Below are 22651 nucleotides of genomic sequence, written 5' to 3'. Positions count from 1 at the left end.
CTCGTTATCTTCATTTCCATTTAGCAGTGAAATCCAGTCACATTATCAGGCTTCACACAGTATAGCTTCCTGTCACTGTATTTCTTTATGATCATTGATTATCTTGAATGTCAGCTGAATCTGTTGGGGTTTCTGCTGCACTGGTCCCATTTATCTGCTTGTTTAATAGGCAGCATATGTCAGAAAATTATTGGTTGCAGACATGTAATTTCTTGTTTTTGTCACATCATTGCTGCTTACACACCCTCTGGAAAATTTTTAATGTATTTTTGATGTAGCCTATAGATTTAATGTGAATTAAATTTCCTTATGCCACTTTTCATCATCTATTTGTGCTGTGTTATAATGCTGAATTAAATAGTCGCTGGACCTAATGACAAAACAATAGATATGAATTAAAAATGACAAAATGAACAAATAAATTAAAAATAATGCCTACTTTAAAAAAGAAATAAAATCACAGCATCTCTATCTCTATATAAGATAACGAGCATGTTGAAAGGAAAAGTCTGAATGTTACTCATCATATTGATTTTTTGTGTGGTATGTCGGTATGACATCCAGTTTGAATGTAGTATTTGTTGTATAATGAGTGGCCATGCAGTGAACACAGGCTTACAACCTGAAGCTGTTTCCCCATAGATGAGAAAAAGCGAGACGCATGTCAGCATCGTTGTCTCAGTGGCGACCGTCGTTTCCACTACACTGCGCTTTGTGTGATGGAGGCGTGAGCAGCGACAAAGACGGCAGGAGGAAACAGTGGTGTGTATGAGAGGTGATTAGTGCCCGAAGGCTCAGGAGGTGAAGCAGATGAATTATTGTCAAAACAGCCATTGTGTCGAATGGATTTATTAGTGGCTTATGTTGTATCCACACTGTGGCAGTATTCAGGAAAATATATGGGCCATTATTTTTCAAGCAGAATAGCTATCTGTGATATGTTTAAATCATAGACTGTAAAAAATGATGGATGTTGCCACCATGACATCGCCCATTGGTTTATGAAATTGAAGCCTTGAGTTTGCATTTTGACCATTGCCATCTTGGTTTTTTGGAGCCAGAAATGACATTATGTAGACAAGAGAACGGCGCTGACCCTAATGCTAGCTGCTAGCTGCTGCTTGGCTAGCACCTGCATTTACAGTCTCTGGTAAACTATGATAATGCTAATGCTGATGTTAATTTTTGCTAGTAAAAAAAAACGGCTTAAAACAATTTTAGTATAACCAAGCGCTGAACAAGACATTTTTAGGTTACTAAAATGTTACAATTAACTTTCATGAAGTGAAAATACAGTGAAATAGTGACAGCTAAGCCTACACCTATGTCTATACTCTGTGAATCTGGGGTCACACCATGGTTATGTTACCTAACCAAAGTTGTTGCCATGGTAGCAACTTGCCTGTGATGGCACCCACCTGTCACTCAAAGTGGCCACACCCTTAATTATGCATAACTTTAAGCCTTAATAAATTTAAACATTTGAGTTATATAAAAACTCATCCCCCGTACAGTTGTCATGAACGGGGAAATTCTCTATAGAGACCAAAACCATTTTTTGTACCAGGCTGTAAACATGTTTATTTCTGCTGTAAAGGGATCATGTCCTTTTTGTTGCACTCCAACCAGTTTGTTCTGGCTCCTTTGTAAGCAGACTGTCCTCTCAAGGAAAATGAGAGCATTAGTCATTTCAGCAAGTGCCCTAAAACAACATGAATTTATGTTCAAGTGACAAAGCCCTCTAGCAGCCACTGGATGTCTGACTGTTTTCTACTGGGAGCAAAGGAGGAAACAGTGTGACATAATTATAGAGTCATAAATTCTGCAGGGGGAGGAGGTCAGGATGGATCAACAAAATGTTGAACTTTAACACAGGAGACTGCAGTTTATTTCCCATTTCCTAACATTAGTCAATGTTGGTCTAACCCATGCGGTTGTTCATTAATCATAACCAAATTATCATTGAAACTATGACAACAAAGGTCCTCTAACCTTAACAAAATAGTATTTTCAATCCAAACCACCATGTCTCCCCAACCTTTAGGAGATTTTTGTGCCTAAACCTAACCAATCCTCAACCATAGTGTTGTCAGACCATAAAAGAGTTTTATTTTTGAAACAGCAATGCTGTCCTGCTGATCGGGGTGTTAAATCAGAGAGTGCTTATATGTGTCGTTCTGGAGGGCATAATTTGTTGTTTAATTTGGTGGATTTGTTGTGATGGGCCCATGAACACAGATACCTGAAGGCATCAGACAACTGAAAATAAGTGGCTGGTGACAGCATATGTATCAGTCTAAGGAATTAATTTGTGGAATAGTTTTGAAAAGGGAATGAAAATGTATTATACACTTAAAAGATTTAAAAAATATTTTAAAATAAGATTATTAACAAATATAAAACTGAGGTATGAACACAATTATGTATATGAATTTTGTTTCGGACTTTTGGGTATATATAATATACATATAAAAAATACATATACAAAGCATAATCAATGTCAATGTATAATTCTAAAGGGATCTGTACAAAATAATTAACATAAAAAGGGTAAGTGTAATGAGCTCAGGCTTCAGCCTACACCTTTTCAGTCAGTATAAACTTGCTTTGGTTTGTCACTGTCAAAAGTAATGACCACTATTTATGTGTATTTATTGTAAGTCGTATAACTTGAAAATGACTGAAACAAACTAAACAGTATTGGAGGAGATGTGTTTCTATCCATGACCCCTTTAGATGAACAGTGGTGAAAGTTTTCAAATCCATTACTTAAGTAAAAGTAGCAACACTATAGCGTGAGAGTACACTGTTCAAAGTAAAGTCCTACATCCAAAATTTTACTCATGTAAAAGTATAAAATTACTGGCAGGCTAACATCTACTAGTGGATTCAAATTTCTCTCGTTTTTTAATCTTTTTCAGTTTTTCTGGATTTTACCCTTTTAAAATCACTTCCTTCCTATTCTATGATTAGTGGTTGGATGGATGGACTGTAAAGCTACCCACTGATCAGAAAAGTATAATAATTTAAAAAAAAATCTTAATCTTTTCAAAAACAGTCAGCATTGTCCTCTTCACTTGCATATTAATTTCTGCTTATTCATGCCTGCACCTCAGTGCAAATAAGTGCTGTCACTCAGCCCAGTCTTTCATGGCTTCAGCACTAATTTTTTTAACCAAATCCAGTATAATCAGGATGTCACTGATTCCCATTAGTACACATCTCCTCCTCCTCAGACTCATCCTGCCTCTTCGTGGCGTTAATCACCCCTCATACACACATACTTTGCACGGTGAGGGCTATGACTCCATGTCTGTGTATGAGGGAGGATGCTCAGAGCAAAGCCAGCCTCTCCGGACACAAGTACGGAGTGATAGTGTGCGCGTTGTTCTCGCCTGCTCTGGATGGTACTGGGATGTATTTTGGAAGAGGGGTCGGCCAGCGGCGACCCACCAGCATCACCGCCACTGAGCCTGACGTGAATGACAAATAAAAGAGCTCTTTCAAGCGAGCAAACAGCACAGGAATGTGCACAAGTCCGCTGGTCTGCACTCAGGCTCCTCAGAGCGACATTTTGGACCTTTTGGACCTACCTCGTTTTGTTTGTAAACACCCAAACCCAACAGAGCAGAATTTACATAATTTTTTCTCCCCTATAATTTGAATTTTTTTGAATTTTGGAGGCGGGGTGAGGTTGTTGGGAGTGTTTTTCTTTTGTCAAGCGTGAACAAGACAAACTTCTACCATGGCACTGGTTATGGAGCCTGTGAGCAAGTGGAGCTCCAGTCAAGTGGTTGACTGGATGAAAGGTAGGCTTTAGACACGATGGTAGCTAAATACAAAAAAAAAAATGATGTCTGCAAACTGCAATGATTAGTGTTGCACAGCGAGTCTAAATGCATTTCAGCACATATTCACTCGAGATGCCCAAAGAGAACAAAACACCTGCTGAGCCTCGGGTTTTGCTTAATCGGTCGCTTCTACAGGCTTTTAATTGCAGCCTTAAATCATTTGATCGATTTTTTTCCCTCAGGCAGTGTGAATGTCGTCCTCACAGACCAACATCTTCTCCGGAGCCTAACAAATCCAACGGTTTAAGACCTCTATTGTGTCCTGCGGTGGGTATTGTTAACGCGGGGTTGCCTCGCAGGAGGTTGGAAAACGGGGGAGATCCAGTAATTACGCACAAATAACTACCCTTCACTGGGTCTGGGCTCAGAATCTGTGCTTAGAAAAAAAGGGGTTTAAGTTACTGACCAAGCTTAATGTGTGCAAAGTGCAACATTAGAGCTATCATAGCAGAGCTTGCACAGCCATCTGTGCCAAATGTTGATCCGCAGATGCTCCAAGTCATTAAGAAGTCACAGCTGACTTACAAGATCATCATGTAGGACCAGATTAAATAGTTTTAAAACCTCATAGTGCACTGGAACCCGAGATGATTCTCATCCATTAGTAATTAACTCTGAAGACAGAGATTTATTCATTGTAAATCAGAGTATCTATTCACAAATTAGAAGCATCCAGCAGACTGTGAGGTTTAAATGGAGAGTATCAAATTAGATTGTGTGGGATTCTCAGGTCACCCTCCAAGAAAGACATGTTTTGACTGTACTGAACTGTAATTAATCAAGGCCTGGGCTTTCCATTGAAGTTGCAAGTTGTTAACATACGATTGTTATAAAAGTTTATTTCTCATTTTGAGATTTGGTGTCAGCTGATTGCTTATTCAGCTTCCAAAAACCTTTAAATGGCCCACACACGCCTACTTGTATACAAATAACTCATTAGCTTTGCTGCTTTTCTGCATGTTGGCATGACAAAGTTATTACCACAAGCACTCTGTTAATGTCAAATATGTACAAAACATAAGAGGGGATGTTGAACTCAGGTGGATGATGATGTTCGAGTGTGTGTATTTGTCTGTTATTGTTTCAGTGGTGTGTTGTGTTGTTTTGCAGAGCCACGTGCTCACGTGTCAGGCCACAGCCCTTCAGAGATGCTCCGGATGAAACATACACATACATACATCTTTCCTGCCTCAACACACACGCACACACACACACACACACAGTCATAACTCTAAGCCTTTTTCTGCTGGCTCAGACGTATTATGATTGCAAGGATCAGACTTGTGTATTACAAATTGTACCTGAGTCCGACGCTGCCTTTTAAACAGGGTGTTATTTGTGAGCGTACCAGCTCGGTAGAGACACAAATGTAAGTGTAGCCGGAGGATTCGATACAGACAAAGGAGACACACGGGGAGGAGAAGATGTGGAGAAATGCAAAGACAGAATGACCCGAGCAGTTAAACTGAGATTTAAGATGATCTCTAAATAAGCTGATAGCACAAGTGAGAAATGCAAAGAGCAGAGACTGGATACGAGAGAGAGAGAGAGTTCTTCAGTGTCCCACATCTGACAAGTGGAGCAGAGACGATTCTTGTGCCCAGAGCCCAGTAATGGTAATTTAAAGTGAGGGACAGAGTGGCACTGAGAGACACTGAGGGAGAGAGAAAGAGAGAGAGAGAGAGGGGGGGGTGGAGTGGGTTCATTCTTGTCTCGCATCCATTCTCAGCTCCTGAGGACTGGCAGCATTTTGTCGTTAGCATTCACAGGTTCCATTATTAGCATACCGCTCCGTGATGTCACTGGAGGCCAAATAGGGGCACCCCGTGACCTTCCCACAATCCCGCTCTCCCACCCCCCTTTGGTGTTTTGTGTGAGCAAGACGCTCTATATTCCCAGCTGTGACAAAGCCGCTTTAAAGAAGAGATTCTCATTACAAGAGAGAAAAGAATCCCAGCTTTGACTGACAATTTGTTCTTGACATAGCAAGTAGCAGTAGCAGTGCAAATACATGTGATATATACATTTTAGATATTGTTTTTGTGAATTGTCTGTGTGTTTTGAGGCATACACGTAATGCAGGCTTAGTGTAATCTCTTTACTCTTCCTGACAATGTGCATTAACATAATTCATGTTTTGTGAAGTATATCAGTTTTACCTTTGTGCTCTCTCAGTCTCTCTCTCTCGCACGCTCACTCTCTCGTCACACGCGCGCACACACACTGACAGTGATCAATGACATGTCAGATTAACACAAATCTATTATAACAGCGTTAACAGCCTTAAATATCTCTCTTACTTCACATTACCAGTGGATTATCTAGAATTGGGATCAGGACGTGTCAGCGCTGTGCTTTTAATTTCTCCTCAGCGTGCCTGATAATCTGACTCGTTCATGAAATGGACAGGAAAATTGATGCAGCGGAGATTACTTAGTGCAATCAGCAGAGCATACTCTGAGCAGCTTTCTATTACACAATGCTACAGTCCAAAGAGGACAAACAGGAAACAAGATATGGCAGCTCAGTTTGAAAAGGGGGAAACCACCAGACTTTAGCATTCATAAACAGCATTTTAGCCTTACTTTATGTTTGTATGTGAGGTAACAAATCCAACATTTAAACTATGGCAATGACCTTTATTTGTATATCAAAATTAATATTTCATGATGCTTTGCAGTAATATTTAAACAAATAAATCCTAGGAGTGATTGCTAATTAATTCAGCAGATAGCTATGTTAGCGAAATGTCTCATGGTACCATGTAGTCACTTTTTTGGAGCGCTGCATGCCCTTTCTTTGCACATTTCTTTACTTTGTCCTGCGGTCAGGGAGAATCCCTGCCAAAACCCTACTTCATGGTTTCTATGGCAACATGGGGAATACTTCATTGACATAATGAGTCTCAATTAAGTTGGTAAAGAGGCTGATTAGTTAAGCCTTTAAATTTTATGCAAAACCATGAAACTCCCTATGTTTCCTCTCCACCGTTTAGCTGCCAGCTAAACCTGATCTGAATGCTTGATCAGGTTTAGGCACAGTACTGAGTCACATGTATATGATTGGTCCACAGCGATGAAAAGACAAGATGAGCAAAGAGTTGTCAGTGTGTGTGTGTGTGTGTGTGTATGTGTGTGTATGTCCCTCACTCACTGAGAAGATGGAAACAGACCGAGTGCATAGAAAAGGCCATACAAAGGCTACTCTCTCAGTCTCCAGTGGTAAAAGGACGTCTGGTTAGCATGCAGAGCACTGTCCGGTGACATTCAGCTATAATGTACTGTATATATAAACATTTTTTTTATATATTTGGATCAATGAGAAATACTTTTCTTCTCAAATAGTGTGTTTGCTTGATATGACAGTGAATAAAACTGTAAATAAGATTCAAGATCCAGGAAGCTCTAGTGCTGAACCATCAATCAAAATGTATTTACAAAGCAAAATCAAACGGTTGTTTAACATCTAACAATGTAGTTTCAACATAATACTAAATCATTGGGGCAGCGTTCTGGTCTATAGGAAGCTAAGAGTACAGGGAGTTAACACAATATCACACCTATAACACCTAGAAAATATTAAATCCAATAATACAGAGAGTATGCAATTTTTGTTGATTTTTGTGTCTGAGAGATGTTCAATTCAATTGTTAAGTTTTTTTTTGCGATGCTGTAATATATTGGGGTTTTTTTTCTTTGCAAGATGTTCCTGTCCTTGTGTCCACACCCTGTACTCTGTGTATATCGATGAAACCCGTTGACGCAGATAGAAGGTGCAGAATCTGTCGGTTTGTTTTAGTTGGCTGCACTTCATCAACTGCGTCAACAAAAGACCTCACACCTGCTGCAGCACCGAAAGATGTAAAACAAGCTGAGCACAGACACACTGCTCCTTTTAGTTGAAAGCTTTTTCTGTTTTAAAGCAGAAAATGTGCCGTGGAAGTGTTGGAGAAGGGGGGAATCTGTCAGATTTCTTGTCAGACATAGACTGTTTCACTCATAGGACACAGCAACAAAATAAAACCTGTGCACAAACAGCGAAATCAGATTTACAGCACATATTCTGGCAAGGAAAGCAATATCAAGCCCTATTAGAAGATTAGAACACATAATGCAAGTTAAGATTGCACAAGAAGCTGACTGACTAATAAAATCTGTTATCGCCAGCAAACAAAATTTTTGCCTTGTCGAGCTGTAGTGAAAGTTTTCCTGTCAATCTGTGTGTTTCCTTTCAGGCCTGGACGACTGCCTGCAGCAGTACATCAAGACCTTTGAGAGGGAGAAAGTAGGGGGGGACCAGCTGCTGCGTATCACCCACCAGGAGCTGGAGGATTTGGGGGTGTCCAGAATCGGCCACCAGGAACTCATACTGGAAGCCGTGGACTTGCTCTGCGCTCTGGTGAGTCCAAGATTCCCACGCTGTCGTCCCACCACTCACTTGATAGAGTCACAGACCGTTGCTGTCGGATGAAGTTTCTGTAACGCATTTGGTTCCTCCTCAAAATTCACTGGATAAACCCCAAAAATGTGCTGTCATCAAGCAAAAAAAAAAAAAGTTTTTTTCAAAGATAGTGGAAAATTAACATTTTGCTTTTTTTCTAATTGGTAAGACATTTATTGAAGGAATAAAAGGATTTTGATTGTTTTTTGTCAAGATAAACACACTATAAACACACACAAATACTTTTGATAGCTTTAAACTTTAAGCATTTGCCTGTCACAACAGATAAAATGATTTAGGCCTCAAACATTACAGCAAATCTACCAGAGTTAATAATCTGACCAAAACATCCTCTACAGGCAAATCTTACAGCCGTCATCAGTGCTGACATGGATTACAGCCTCTTTATGAAGTGATTTCTGCTCCCAATCTCAGACCCACAAGTTTTGTGTGTGTCAGCGTTGTAGGTTGCTGTTCTGCTGATTGGACTAATGCGCTGCCAAAGGAGTGAAAGCATAATATTTATTTTAACAGTCACTCTACGTGGCACCGCAGCGCCTTCAGACCTGTGTTACACTGTGATCCAGGTCAGCGGGATCACAATGTGTATGTAAGAAAAACCAATGATGATGTAACTTCCTGTTCAGAGTCTCTTCCACCAGTGTAAAACCTACTAGATCCTGATAGAAGAATGTAACACACTTTTAATAATTGATAATTGATTAATTCTTCAGGTATTTTTTAAGCTTTTTTTAAAAAAAAAAAAAAAAAAAAAAAAAAGATTTGATGGTTCCAGGATCTAATTTGTGAGAATTTGCTGCTCTCCTTGGTCTTACATGGTAGTAAATTGAATATGCTTCAGGTTTTGGACTGTTTCTTGGACAAAACAAGACAATTAATGATACCGCCTTGTGCAATTGTGCAATTTCTGGATGCATATAGGATTGTGATTGTGTTATTTGATCCCATAGACACTCAATGATTGAGCCGAGATAGCCTGATATTGCTGTTTGACCTTCTTTAAACTACACCAAATTCATAAAAAGGTCTGTCTGAAAGCATTTATTAGTTTCTGATTCTGGGAAAGTGGGAAAAACAGTAAAATTCCCCAAACTACTATATCTCTGAACTATTTCTTTAACCAAATCACACACATTTAGGTTGTTCTACATGATCTCCTTTTGATAAGCAATGTAATAACTAATGTAATATTTTTCCACTTCATTTCACTGAGCCTCCCCTGAATCTGTTTATGCATGATATTTTTCACAATTTTCTGATATTTTATAGGTAGATCAAACAAATAGTCAATTGATTGAGAAAATAATTGACAGATGAATGAAAATAATTGGTGGTTGCAGCCATAATCACACTCACTGTAGTCAAAAGCACATTATTAGGTCAAAGAATATGGAATATATATATGTACATATATATTTTTTTCTCCAACAGTTAGAGCCCTAACCAAATGTTAACTTTTCTTATCACTCCACTCTATGAATATGTACTTCTTTTCAAAACCCACATTTTCAAAATCATTAACTCAGAAAATCTGTAGTAGATTCAAAACAGTAAAATCTTAACTCTTGAAAACATTTTCATTTCATTTGTTTTCCACTTGCTCATTGGTGTGTTACATATTCCTTTAGTTGGTTATATTTTGGTATCCGTGTTTGCTGATTTAGACATCTGTTAACTTACAAAAGTTCTAAATTCATGTGTCGTCTATTTGCTTCTAATTGTTGTAGCCATGCTGTCCATAGGAGATAGAAGTTACAATATTCTTCAGTTTTTAATAAGTGCAATTTAATATAGTACTATAATTTCCTTCCTTTTCAGATCTTTATTTTGATTTGCACGCTGAGGAGTCAGTGGGTCAATCAGAAAAAAAGAAAATCTATGGTGGTGTCAAAGGCGTTAGAGCTGGAGGAAGTATAAAAAGAGAAGATGGTAAAAGATGAATGAGAAGTAGGAATGAAGGCGAGAGGGTGGAATATAGAGATGAAGACGGGTATGTGTTAGCCCTTGAGACACATAGAGAGACTGGATGTAGATTTTGTGGACTGTGGTCACAGATGCAATCTGAATCTAAAGTCCTCTCATCCTGCATCGATGCACGGGGGGCCTTGCTTCAGCCCCAAAGCTCCTTACGTAACTGGGATTTAGTTTTAAGTCTCTCAGGCACTGCTGTATTAAATATGATTAGTGGCCCTCCTGCCGCGCTCTCCCCTCCCAAGAAAGTCTAACGTGACAGACGCCCACAGGCCTGCACGTGCAGTTTGGCATACAGGGTAATATGTGTTCTGCTTTCTGTAGACATGCAAAGTGACAGCTAGAGGGGAGCGGGGCAGGGTGGACGGGTCAGTGGTTTCATTCCTCACGTTTGTCATATGAGCAGCATCTTCTATAGCGCTAAAAGGTGGGCTGAAGCCCCGGTGGTCTTTTTCTGCGCAGAACAGTGTCAAGACAAAAGCTGCATTTCCATCTCCGCACTGGAGATATTCTGGGAACGCATCACAGTCAAAACAAACACTGACAAACTGGTCAAACACAATGAATTTACTTTCCTCTATCCTCTAGAATTACGGGCTGGAGACTGAGAATCTGAAGACTCTCTCTCATAAGCTCAACGCATCGGCCAAGAACCTGCAGAACTTCATCACAGGGAGGCGGCGCAGCGGTCATTACGATGGCCGAGCCACCCGCAAATTACCCAATGACTTTCTTACCTCTGTGGTGGACCTCATTGCTGCCGCCAAAAGCCTTCTGGCATGGCTAGATAGGTGAGATTTGACAAAAGGTTGCATGTGTGATAACTTTCAAACATGTTAAAAGGCACATGACACACACACACACACGGATACATTCATGCACAGACAGTGTTTTGTCTTGAGATTTTGGGCGGATTTTGTTGCAGATCTTTGTATTTTGATTGGATGTCTTTGCCCTTAAAATAATCTTAGGTTCATACTTGTGATAGTTGATTTTTAAGCAATATTACTGATATGATGGAATATTTGAATTTCACATTTTCTTTTAATTTTACATTGGTTGAAAAGAACCTGTTGTGCTGCTGTACTGCAGCAAATTAAATATAGAAAGACTGGCTTCAGAAAGGATCAGACAATCTTGTTTGTCATGATTCATTGGTTCATGTAGTGTTTTGTAGAGACTCCAAATTTTACCACATGCAGAGCAGTTTTGTCGTTGTTTTTTTTAATGTTATTTCCATGACCAATCAGCTGACATGAAAAGATGAGTAAAGGCCTTATATAAGTAGATTTTGACAGAGTGGCCAAAAAGGCACTGAGCAAGTCTATTTATATGTCGCTTTATCCCTTGCTTCTCTGTGGGATTGTGCCAGTGAGTGTGTGTGTGTGTGTGTGTGTGCTTGCGTATGTGTACGTTTGATGAATTCAGAAGTTCAAAGCTGACAACATTCAACAGAAACAACAAAGTGAAATGCTATTTTGTTTCCCATATATGCAGTCATAATCTACAACAAGCATTCTAATTAAAATTCAGCAACATTTTCATGTTCAAAATGCATCATTATAGACAGAATTACACTTGGCAGCATAAACATGACAGGACTCTGGAGTACAAAGGTGGAAATTAAGATAAAAATTTTATTTTTTTGGGTGTGTACAGGGTGTGTTGGTGCTGATATCTGTTATCCTTATCCAGGGTCTTGACATCATGGTGAAAAGAAAAAGCTTAATAGCAAACTAATCTTTACACAGTGTCAGCTATTTCTGGCCTTTACCACATATGATGACTGATTATGCACTATATGTATAATAAGGACTCAAAATTGTAATATTAGTCTCTAAAATCTGACTCAATATCTTTAGAAGATTCAAAAACATGGATATAAATAAAGGAATCCTGTGTTTGTGTGTTTGGAAATGTTCCCACAGATTGACCAGTGATTTAGTCTCAAAGGAAGAATGATCTAATGGTTCATTCCAGGTGCTCCTTCTTTTTCAGGTCCCCATTCGCTGCAGTGGCAGATTACTCTGTAACCAGAAACAACGTGATCCAGCTGTGTCTTGAGCTCACTACCATTGTACAACAGGTAAACAAATTGTTTAATAATAATTTACAACTCAAACCCAGTTATTAACTTTTTGTTAACAACAGTGAAATGTTCAAAATACCTCCTCCAGACAAGAGTTACCTGATTCATGGTGATGCCTAAATGCCTTATGACTTGTCTTCATTGTACTGTAATGTTTATTTGTGTGCAATAGTTTTAGAAACATCTGTAAATGATGCACATATTTTCCTACATTTTTAGAAAGCTTAAATTTAGAAAAATAATTTGTATTATCGACATCAGAATGAACAACACTTCATTATGTTGGTGTTTACACTTTTCTTTTGTTTGTTTCATAAATTAACTTGCTTATAAGAATCACTTAAATAGAAGTGTTTAAGTTGGGCTTAATAACTACAGATTCTGCAGATTACATTTTAATATCTGTGTATTTGTCTTTGCATGCAGGCTTGTATGGCCCTGAAAGTTCAGTAAATAATGAGAGAAGTGATGCTTAATAGTTTGAGGATGGTCACTAACGAGGATAATGTTTATACAAAGTTAAGAGAAACATTTAAAATCGAGAGAGTTGAAGGCTGAGAGAGAAAGAGAGAGAGAGGCATGCCTCCGCATTGGTGATTCATTTGTTTTGTGTTTGTGCATGCCTGTGTGGGAGTGTTGGGGGTTATAGGTGCCAAGCTGCTCGGTTTTTGCTTATATCCACCTACAGCAAAAATGCCAATAATAACTCCATTTTGACACATTCTCTTGAGGTAACAGTGCTCTCTGAATGTTCCCCAGGACTGCTCTGTATACGAAACAGAAAACAAAATCCTGCACGTGGTGAGTCGCTGACTTTATTCCATTGGATCAAATGTAAAGGTTACATCGCTAACACTTAAAGATTGTATTCATGCCTAATTTGTCCTCCTCCCCAGTGTAAAACTCTGTCTGAAGTGTGCGACCACATTATCTCTCTGTCCTCGGATCCCATGGTGTCCCAGGCTGCACATTTGGAGGTTGTGCAGCTTGCCAACATAAAATCCACTGAAGGATTGGTAAGACTTTTGCTCACTCAGACATAAAGAACCAAACTCATTTTTTGTGAGTTTCTGATTGGTCATCCAACCCAGTTAGTCTTTAGAGGATGCTCTGTGTGTTTCTGTGGTGTTACAGAAGATTTGTCGCTCTGTTCTCTGCACATATAAACATCATATCTATATGAAGTAATTACTGGCTTTATTCTGTAGATTGCTGCAGATTATATTGTTAGCTAGTTTTAATGATGCATCTACCCCTGCACAAATATAACAGAAAAATACATGTCAATGGCAGAAATTCACTCTTTCAGATATTTCAGTCAGTCATGTTTCGTTTACATATTAAATGAATGCCGTAGCTAAAGTTTTCCCTCTTATTCATAATGAACTTTAATAATGCTGAATACTGACATTTTGAGATATGACTGACCTATGGAGACGGTCATCCAGTCACACGCTGGGTAGCTGCTTTGGACCAAACTCCTAAAACTCAACAGCATCACACTGCACAGACTCACTCATGGTAAACACAACAGTCTGTCAGAAGCATACAAGCCCGACACTCCTCAACACTATGTGGCACCTGCACATAAACAGGCTTCCAATATACTTTTCATAACTCCTGAATATGGTTTAATATACTTAAAATATAGATGTTAAATTGTTTTTCAGGTTTGATGAAATGAACACAAGAAAAAAGCTACCAAAAAAAGTAAAGTACAAGACTACTAATAATGCTGGATGATGGTGAAACCTACTAATTACAGAAATCCCAACCGCATGACACTTGACAGCATATTGACTTCTGTTTCATTCAAATATGGCATGTAAAAATTATCATGCAGCATGTGTGTTACTCACTGCAAAAAAAAAAGTTAATCCAGTTGCTCAATCACTAATACTAACTGCCTGATTTGTTACTTTCAGCTCAAAGCTTTGATATAAATACCATACAAATACACATATGTAGGTATTTTGGGTCACAAACTATTCACTTAAAGGTGTACTATGCAGGATTTGTCCGTTGGTGTTTGTAAACAAAACATTCACAGTTAGCCCCTCCTCCTCGGCTCAACGACACCAGAGAGAGAGAGTGAGAGAGAGCGCGAGAGCAGCAGTGGTTGAGCGAGCTGAGAGTGACTGAAGAGAGGGAGCAGCACTAGCGAGAGCAAAACAGTGACTCTCATAAATAAAACATTATTTTCTGATTTTTTCATGGCAGTTACGTTCTAAAACACAAATAAACACGCCCACACCTCCGCACAACCCTGCGGGAAGGTGCCGCATTGCTGGATTGTGTGTGAATGCAGCTGAAGTGCACGTTTTATCCTGTTCACTGTGGCCTCTCTGCTCTGAGAGTGTGTGTGTGTGTGTGTGTGTGTAGCTCAGCCCTGCCCCCGGTCAAACAGACAGAGAGCAGAGGAGGGAGACGGAGACAACGATGTAACCAGGTCGCTAAGTTTTTATAGAGTCCTGACCTTACACCCTGTGCGCTGTTATTGGCTGAAGGCTACACACCCACTGTCCAAAGATTGACGCCCAGAAACGTCCCGAACACAGCAAAATAATAAGAAAATAAGAAAATACAGGCAGAAGGCAGAGTCCCTGTAGATAAATACACCACCACACACTTCTAGTGGGTCATAAGTGATGATTTAGGGGGATTATTTTTGTATGAGTCCATACATTGTTTTTTAGGAAAATCCTGCATAGTGTACCTTTAAAGGCTCAGTCGACCCAAATTACAAAAAGCATATTCGCCTCTAGTGGTAATGACCCATGCAGATAGTTTTGGTTTTATTTAACCCATGTTTCGAGATAAACATATTTCCCCAGTACAATGCAGATGAAAGGAATCCTATTTCTGGTGTTCACAGCATTGAACATTTTTCATTAAAAATAAACAGAAACAGTGTCCCTGTCACTGGGTTTCATCCAGAGACATTGCTGGTAATAGTTTTCATCTGGTCATCCATAGTAACCGGGACATTGTTTACTGGAAGACAAGTGGCTGTTGAATTTTTAAATTGGCACTTTAAACAACCATTGTGGTATCATTTCACATTTCAAAGTAAGTAAGAATATTGAGGCAAAACATAAACACTGCGTGCTGCTGCACTGTCCAATATCTAATGGAGCTGACTGCAGCTGTCCCAAAACTGGGTTTCACTGAGCTGGTGGGCATATGAGTCAGCTGCTAAAAAGCAACATGAAAAGAACATGTTGCCCATGTTAAAATGATCAAAATACAGAGAGCTGAAATTCAACAACTGACTGTGAATACGCTTACTTTTGTGACATACTATAGATACTATGTTAAGTAGCATAGTAGACACTTATTTTTGCCGCCACCATATAACCATCAGTGCTTTGTTGAACTCCATCTTCGCACTGACCTACACTCAGGCACGAGCGCCCTGCTTGGGGCCACAATAAGAGCCCCACCCCCACACGAATGCTTGCAGGGGGCATGGAAGTTCTCTCATCCGTTCAGTGAAACCTGAACAGAACAGTGGGCCAAGTGGCCTAAAAATAAACCTCTTACACTCATCTTCAAGACTGGCATGCTGCTTCTGTGTATCAGTGTGAGTGTACTCATGCACATCTGTGTGTGAACGTGTGTCTGGACGTGTGTTTGTGTGTGTGTATGTGCGCGTCTGTTCATAATGCACTTACGACCCCTTTTAGTGAAAGCTTTGAGTTTTAGCTTTTCTGCAACAGACAAACAGTATTTGCAGATAAATAATCCTCCATGTTTGATTCAGTCTGTTTTGAGGAGCATTTGATATTTGGTATTTTTGAAAAGTATAGCCATGTGACCTTTCTGAAGTTATTAAAACATTTGTCTGATGAGGCAGATGCCAGCTCAATATGAAGAAAAACATTGGCGCTGAACAAGAATTGAGATAAATCCAGATTCTTGCCCACTTTGCTCAATAATCAGGTTAAAACAAATGCTAATATTTGCAAATATGCTGTGACCTTGGTCTGTTCTACAAATGGCTGTGTGACTGAGCTGAGATGCATTGTGTTTAATGAGCCTTGTTTTAGGGTTTGTTTTAAAATGTTAACGTAAATTTATGTGCTGCTTTCTTTCTACAGGGCATGTATATCAAATCAACATATGATGGTTTGCATGTAATCACCGGGACGACAGAAGGAGTAAGTTTAAGTCTCTTTGTGTTCACCTACTGTGTGTAGATATTCACAGTGAATTTTTGCGGCAGTTAATGACTCTGCCTCTCTGTCTGTCCATCAGTCCCTGGCTGACCGCTGTAAGAAAATCCATGCTGGAGATGAAGTCATTCAGGTCAATCATCAGACAGTGGTAAGACCATAGTATTTTCTCTCTGGGTTATTTTATGTTTTTCATGTTTCCTATCTGAAGTTGTGGATTCTTTTTGTGCATGTTTTTGCATTTTGTGGATTGATTCTGTTAGTTTGTTTAATTCATACAATCTTGTTTTGTACACAAAGATCTGCCTCAGATTGTGTGTATGGTGTGAGTGTGTATGCAGTTCCTTTATACATGTTCACATGTGTGCTGCAGTACATCCACAGTGTGCCACTGCAGCACCACTAGACCTGTTATTGTCTAAGTGGCTGACTGCTGTGCCTCTTATAGGTATTTGAGAATGTGGATATGTTGCTCTGACTGGATGGGTCTGTTACTTCTTGGCCAGTTGGATGGTCGGTTGAAATCACTGAACTCACGCTCACAAGAGCCTTTCAGTTGATCAGGTGGTACCTGCGTAGGGCCATCAACAAACAACAGGTGTTTTCACTTATTAATTAGATGTTTCCTCAATATTGTGTGGGCGAGTATTGACTGTGCTTTATTACATCTTCCTCACATTCTACATTAGAGCAGGACTTTCAAATTTTATAATTATTTGGTTAGGCGACCTCACATTATACTTAATATAGCTCCCGACTTTAGCAGAGCTGTAATCAGCCAAAATAATTGAAAACACTTGTGTGTGTGCAGGGCCGGACCTAGCACATTTGGTGCCTTAGGCAAGCTTCCCCTGGCGCCTATGCAAGGGAAATGATTACACATCCATTTTTCTCCAATAATTTCCAAAAATGAGTATTTTTTTTTTTTAATTTAGACTGTAGCACAATACCTGCAATTGCTTAGCAATGGTTATTGTTTTTCCTTTATCCATTCCTTTTATTCATATGTGCACGGGTTGTCTTTTTAAAAATAACAGTATCATGTACAGTTTTTTTCTTAATGATTATAAATTCAGCAGCAAGTACACGTGTACTCATGTACATGTTCCCAATCCTAATTTGGAAAGCCTGCCCTGACACTTTTTTCATTCCAACCCAGAATAAATACAAATGCATGCACCTTTTGACAGGGTTGGTGTGAGGTAACATTAACCTTTTGACAGGGTTACATAGTGTTGCCAGCTGAGCTCAGCTAATGTTAACCTTATACTTCACAAGCTACACTACATCAAAACTGGTGTAACATTGTTTACTCAAATTTAAATTTCGTGACACAACAAAAATTATGCAAATTATTATATAGCTGAACTTGCGCTTATTTGTTTTGCTCCAGAAAGCCTGATGACAGTTTTGACTCAATGGCAATAACGTTTATGTTGCAAGCTAACGTCACACCCCCCTAACAAGCTAAGAAGCAAGATAACATGATGCTAACATGATTAATCCATTCGCTAAAATTGACAAAATGCAAAGTTAACAGTCAAAATTGCATACCTTTCTCCTAAGGACGTTTGTCGTCGTCTTCTTTTTTCTTTTTTTTTTGTACCGAGCCCTGGATGGCTTTTGCCTTTTCATTTTCTCTAACTGCAGTGCTCCACATACACTCCACTCCACAATACCCTTCAATGCTCTAGCATGTTCTGACTGCTATGATCACTCACTGATGATTTTTTCTGGGTGTAATTTTGGCGCCCTCCTCTGGGTGATGCCCTAGGCAACTGCCTATGTTGCCTTTAGGAAGCGCCCCCCCGTGTGTGTCTGTATGGGTGTGCAGGGCCTTTTCACTGCTATTTGCTGAAGTAGCATTGTATAAATTCAGTGCAATTGAAAGCAAAAACTTCCTATGGTGCACAATTTATATATAGCACCCTTTGTCTAAAATAATTGCTACTTGTGTGCGCAACAGCAAGACGTATGATAATTACACAGCTCAAGTCAGGTTCATTTCAGTCAGTCAACTCACCCACTGAATGCAGCCATTTTTTAAAGAGAATAAGTGCAAATGCAGAGTTTATTATGCTTTCGAGACTCTTTCATCTCACTGTGAAGTGTGGTTTAAAGGCGGCCAAAAGTCAGAGCGGAGAGGTGTCAGCGTATGCTCCTCATGGGGAACCAGAAGAAATACACTGTATACCAACAACCACTGGTGGAAAGTAACTAATTACATTCACTCAAGTACTTAAAGGAAGACGCCATAGCACACATCCTCCACACCACCCTATCTCACCTGGACGAAAAAAGGGAGCTGTGTGAGATTACTGTTCATTGACTACGACTCAGTGTTTAACACCATAGTTCCCTTCAGGCATGTCACAAAGCTCAAGGACCGGGGATTAAACACCTCACTGTGCGTGTGGATTCTCGACTTCCTGACGGGCAGACCCCAGGTGGTGAGGGTAGGCAGACACACCTCTTCTGCCCTCATCCTTAACACCGGGGCACCCCAGGGCTGCGTTTTGGGCCCCCTGCTGTACTCCATGTACACACACAACTGTGTAGCCACTTTCAACTCCAACTCCATCATCAAGTTTGCTGGCGACATAGCTGTGGTCGGCCTGAACACAGATAACCATGAAAAGGCCTACCTGAAGGAAATAGAGGACCTGACCCGCTGGTGTCAGGACAACAACCTACTCCTGAACATCAGCAAGACTAAGGAGCTGAGAGTGGACTTTGAGAAGAGGCAGGGAAGGAACTACGCCCTTCAATATCAATGGGTCCTTGGTGGCGAGGGTGGACAGCTTCAAGTACCATGGTGTCCATATCACTGAAAGTCTGACCTGGGTGCTGCATACAGACTCAATGGTGAGAAAGGCAAGACAGAGACTGTTTCAGCTCAGACGCTTGAGGAAATTCTGGGTATTTCCTCAAATACTGAGGAATGTTCTATTCCTGGAGAGCATCCTGATGGGGAACATCACTGCCTGGTACGGAAACAACACCAAACAGGACTGCAAGGCTCTGCAAAGAGTGGTTCGGTCAGCTGAACATACAATAGGCGGTGCTCTACCCTGCCTACAGGATATCTACATCAGACACTGCAAGAATAAGGCTAGAAGAATCATTAAGGATCCCAACCACCCAGATAACGACCTTTTCTCCCTGCTGCGGTCGGGAAGAAGGTACCTCATACATCAGGCCAGAACTGAGAGGCTCAGGAAGAGCTTCAACTCTCAGGCCGCTAGGATCCTAAATGAGGTCACTGCCTAAGACTGCCCCCACCCCTCCAATCATACACATATATTATTACTATTTCTATTCTATTAAATTCTTTTTCATTTAGGAATTGAAGGAACTGGCGGGATTACATTTCACTGTGATTGTACCTTTTATGATTAAATGTGACAAATAAACTTGATTGATTGACTGGGGCTGGGACAGAGTTCCAGTGGATGCTGGAGTGGTGGTGGAGCTGGAGATGTCCACTGCTGCTGCTGCTGCTGCTGCTGTTGCATAAACAAGCAGCAGCTCAGAGTAACTGAGTGAGTTTGAGAGTTAACTGTAATCTTACTCTCGGCACAAAAAAGCACATTTCACTAAAAATTTGAACTATTCCTTTTAGTTCATGATGATTGATTATTCATGAACATCCCAATTGAATACACTGCTGTTGGGTGGATGGAGGGCACTAAGCTAGAGGGAACCCTTTGGAGAAACAAAGTAATATTTCACTGAACAGTAGATATGTGTTGGCGGTGGCCTGGGAGTATCTCTTCTCACAGAAAGATACAAAAAACAAAAAAGAAATGCTCTGAAAGTTTTTAATCATAACACAAAAAAGACATCTTCAGGCCTGCAAGATATTAAAACAAACTTTGGGGCTTAAAAAAACACTATTATGGAAAGAGGAGGTGGTTGAAAGAGTTCACGGATGACTGATCTACAATAAAAGCAACTAGGAGAAGTCCAGCAGTAAGACACGCACCAAAGTTCATTGGATTTGAGCATCCCTTTCCATGCAAATCAGACATACAGTAAGAAAGGCTTCTGAGGCAAAGGAGGTTCATCAACCAAAGGAAATTAATAAAGAAAAATCCTCAGAGGTAAAAGTTGCCTTGTGATTAACTTTGAGAATGTTATTACATGTGTAGAATAAGCTAAAGAACTGGCACATTATTCAGTGCTGTTGAGCACAGGATTAGAAGGCTGTAAAAAATTACGACAGCATGTCAGAAATAAATAACTACAGGCAGCAATGATAGATTGAACCTCTGGTGGAATTGTCAATAAATGGGGAAGGCTCCAAACACATAAAAATCTCCATGCAGGACAGTAAATTTATCACTGGAGAGTGTTACCAGATTCCCCTGAAGAGAGAGAAACAGAATGTAGAAGTCAGTGACACAATGTTTATAAGAAACACCTTAAAGCAGGACATTTCTTAACAAAAGCAGAACACTAAATAGCTGAAAACAAGGTGAGAATCAGGGGTGCTTTAAATAAACACAATCTTTTTTGGCCAGACACAGCAAGACAATCTTTGTATTATGGAATAAAGCAGGCTTTGGATTCTAAAAGTGTCTGTTTCTGCCTATCTGTCTCTTTAATGCACTCTGTGTGTGTGAAGAATTTCTGTGTTGTGGCTGTCAAGGTTAAAAATTACTTGGAAAGGAACAAAGTGATTGCTAGGTCAGTGCCTGAAAAATGCCAGCTTTCTCAGGCTGCTTGGAATACACAATGTACTGAAATTCAGTGCAGTCAGCCAAGCAAGAGAGGATATTTCCTCCCCAAACTGGACCTGGCATATTTAGTTCAGCAGCAGACAGTGTTTCTCTGGGCAGGGTGTTTTTTGTGCCAAATGTCATCAGAACTGGGTTAAAGACTATTTACAAGGCATGCAGCTGTTCACGATGTGCAACATCAGTGCTTACCACAACATGACAGTGCCTGCAGATTGATATCACAGGAGGTGTACGAGCTGCCCTTGGGCATCCAACTTTGTATTTAACATCATTAACACAACCAACAGAGGCTGCAGTTCCCCACCATCAGGATTCATGTGTATTATTAAAATAACAAGTAAAACAATACTTCGAATAAAAAGCCTGCGTGGCAAGCTAAACTTCAGCATAAAATGGGAAAGAAAAGTCATCCAAATCATATGCGAAAAGAGACTCTGATAAACAGCCACAAAGTATTTGGAAGATCAAATTTAAAGGTATTTATGAACTGGATGTACTGTATGTTAAATCCCTTTTGTGATGTACTGATCCCCAACTGGACATTGATATTAAAATATCGGCTTATTATTGGATGAATCTTTCTATGTCGAGGAAACCTTTAAGTCTATCATGCTTTTGTTGTTTGCTAGGTGGGCTGGCAGCTGAAGAACCTGGTGAACTTGTTGCGTGGGGACCCTGCAGGTGTCACCTTGACGCTGAAGAAACGCCCACAGAGCACGCTCACCTCAACTCCCGCTCTGCTCAAGAACATGAGATGGAAACCGTTGGCTCTGCAAGTATGACTGTTGCTTTCATCCTCCACAGATAATGTTGATGCATGCCTGTTTCTGTATGTGAATATGGATGTGCATCATGAGTGTTATGTTTGTATATGTGTATATTTCTTGGCATCTGTCCCTTTTCATGTTAAAAATAAGACTGGACAGACTTCTGACACAAGACACCAAAGTCTCGCATGAGCCAGTATTTGGCCAAGTTATAAAATAAACAGAAAAGTACAAAGTAAAGATGGGGTGGGCTCAATTAAAGTAGTAGCTTTGGAATACAACGCAATCTAATACAAGAGCCCTGAAACAAACATCATCCATGTAAAGCTCATAATGTTCAGTTTCTTTTCAGAGATAGCTATGGGTGTTGCACTGTATTGTACTGATATTGCTTTTATTGCGTCCACCCCGTTTATGTAGCACAACTTGACACTAATTGGTTAAAGCTTCCAGCATCATTCATTCACAAGTTGACATTTCAGCCCTAAGTGGCATCTGTTGTCCTACTTTGGCCAAACCAATTACATTATTAGGATCGTGTGCCTGAGCCAGAATGGGTGGAAATGAGAGGGGATGTGTATTAATGTAGCCCAGC

General features: G+C 40.0%; 1 protein-coding gene across 11 annotated transcripts in view; it reads left to right on the top strand.

The window, feature by feature from the left end:
* The first annotated feature begins 3329 nt into the window (after positions 1–3329).
* The window catches only part of LOC121909705 (connector enhancer of kinase suppressor of ras 2-like), a 31829-nt gene continuing 12507 nt past the window's right edge, over positions 3330–22651 (top strand). For 4 of the 11 annotated variants that reach the window (XM_042430313.1, XM_042430307.1, XM_042430308.1 and 1 more), the window contains exons 1-9: positions 3330–3809; positions 8086–8249; positions 10872–11074; positions 12264–12369; positions 13111–13173; positions 13269–13388; positions 16473–16532; positions 16630–16698; positions 21919–22065. In XM_042430313.1, the coding sequence (XP_042286247.1) occupies positions 3746–3809; positions 8086–8249; positions 10872–11074; positions 12264–12369; positions 13111–13173; positions 13269–13388; positions 16473–16532; positions 16630–16698; positions 21919–22065 (996 nt within the window). In that variant the 5' untranslated portion in view covers positions 3330–3745. The remainder of the gene's footprint in view (positions 3810–8085; positions 8250–10871; positions 11075–12263; positions 12370–13110; positions 13174–13268; positions 13389–16472; positions 16533–16629; positions 16699–21918; positions 22066–22651) is intronic. The other 7 variants (XM_042430317.1, XM_042430315.1, XM_042430316.1 and 4 more) reach the window with 3 other exon arrangements.

This window comes from Thunnus maccoyii, chromosome 13, assembly GCF_910596095.1.
Source record: "Thunnus maccoyii chromosome 13, fThuMac1.1, whole genome shotgun sequence".
Classification (NCBI taxonomy): Eukaryota; Metazoa; Chordata; class Actinopteri; order Scombriformes; family Scombridae; genus Thunnus; species Thunnus maccoyii.
This window is presented reverse-complemented; position numbering and strand designations above follow the sequence as displayed.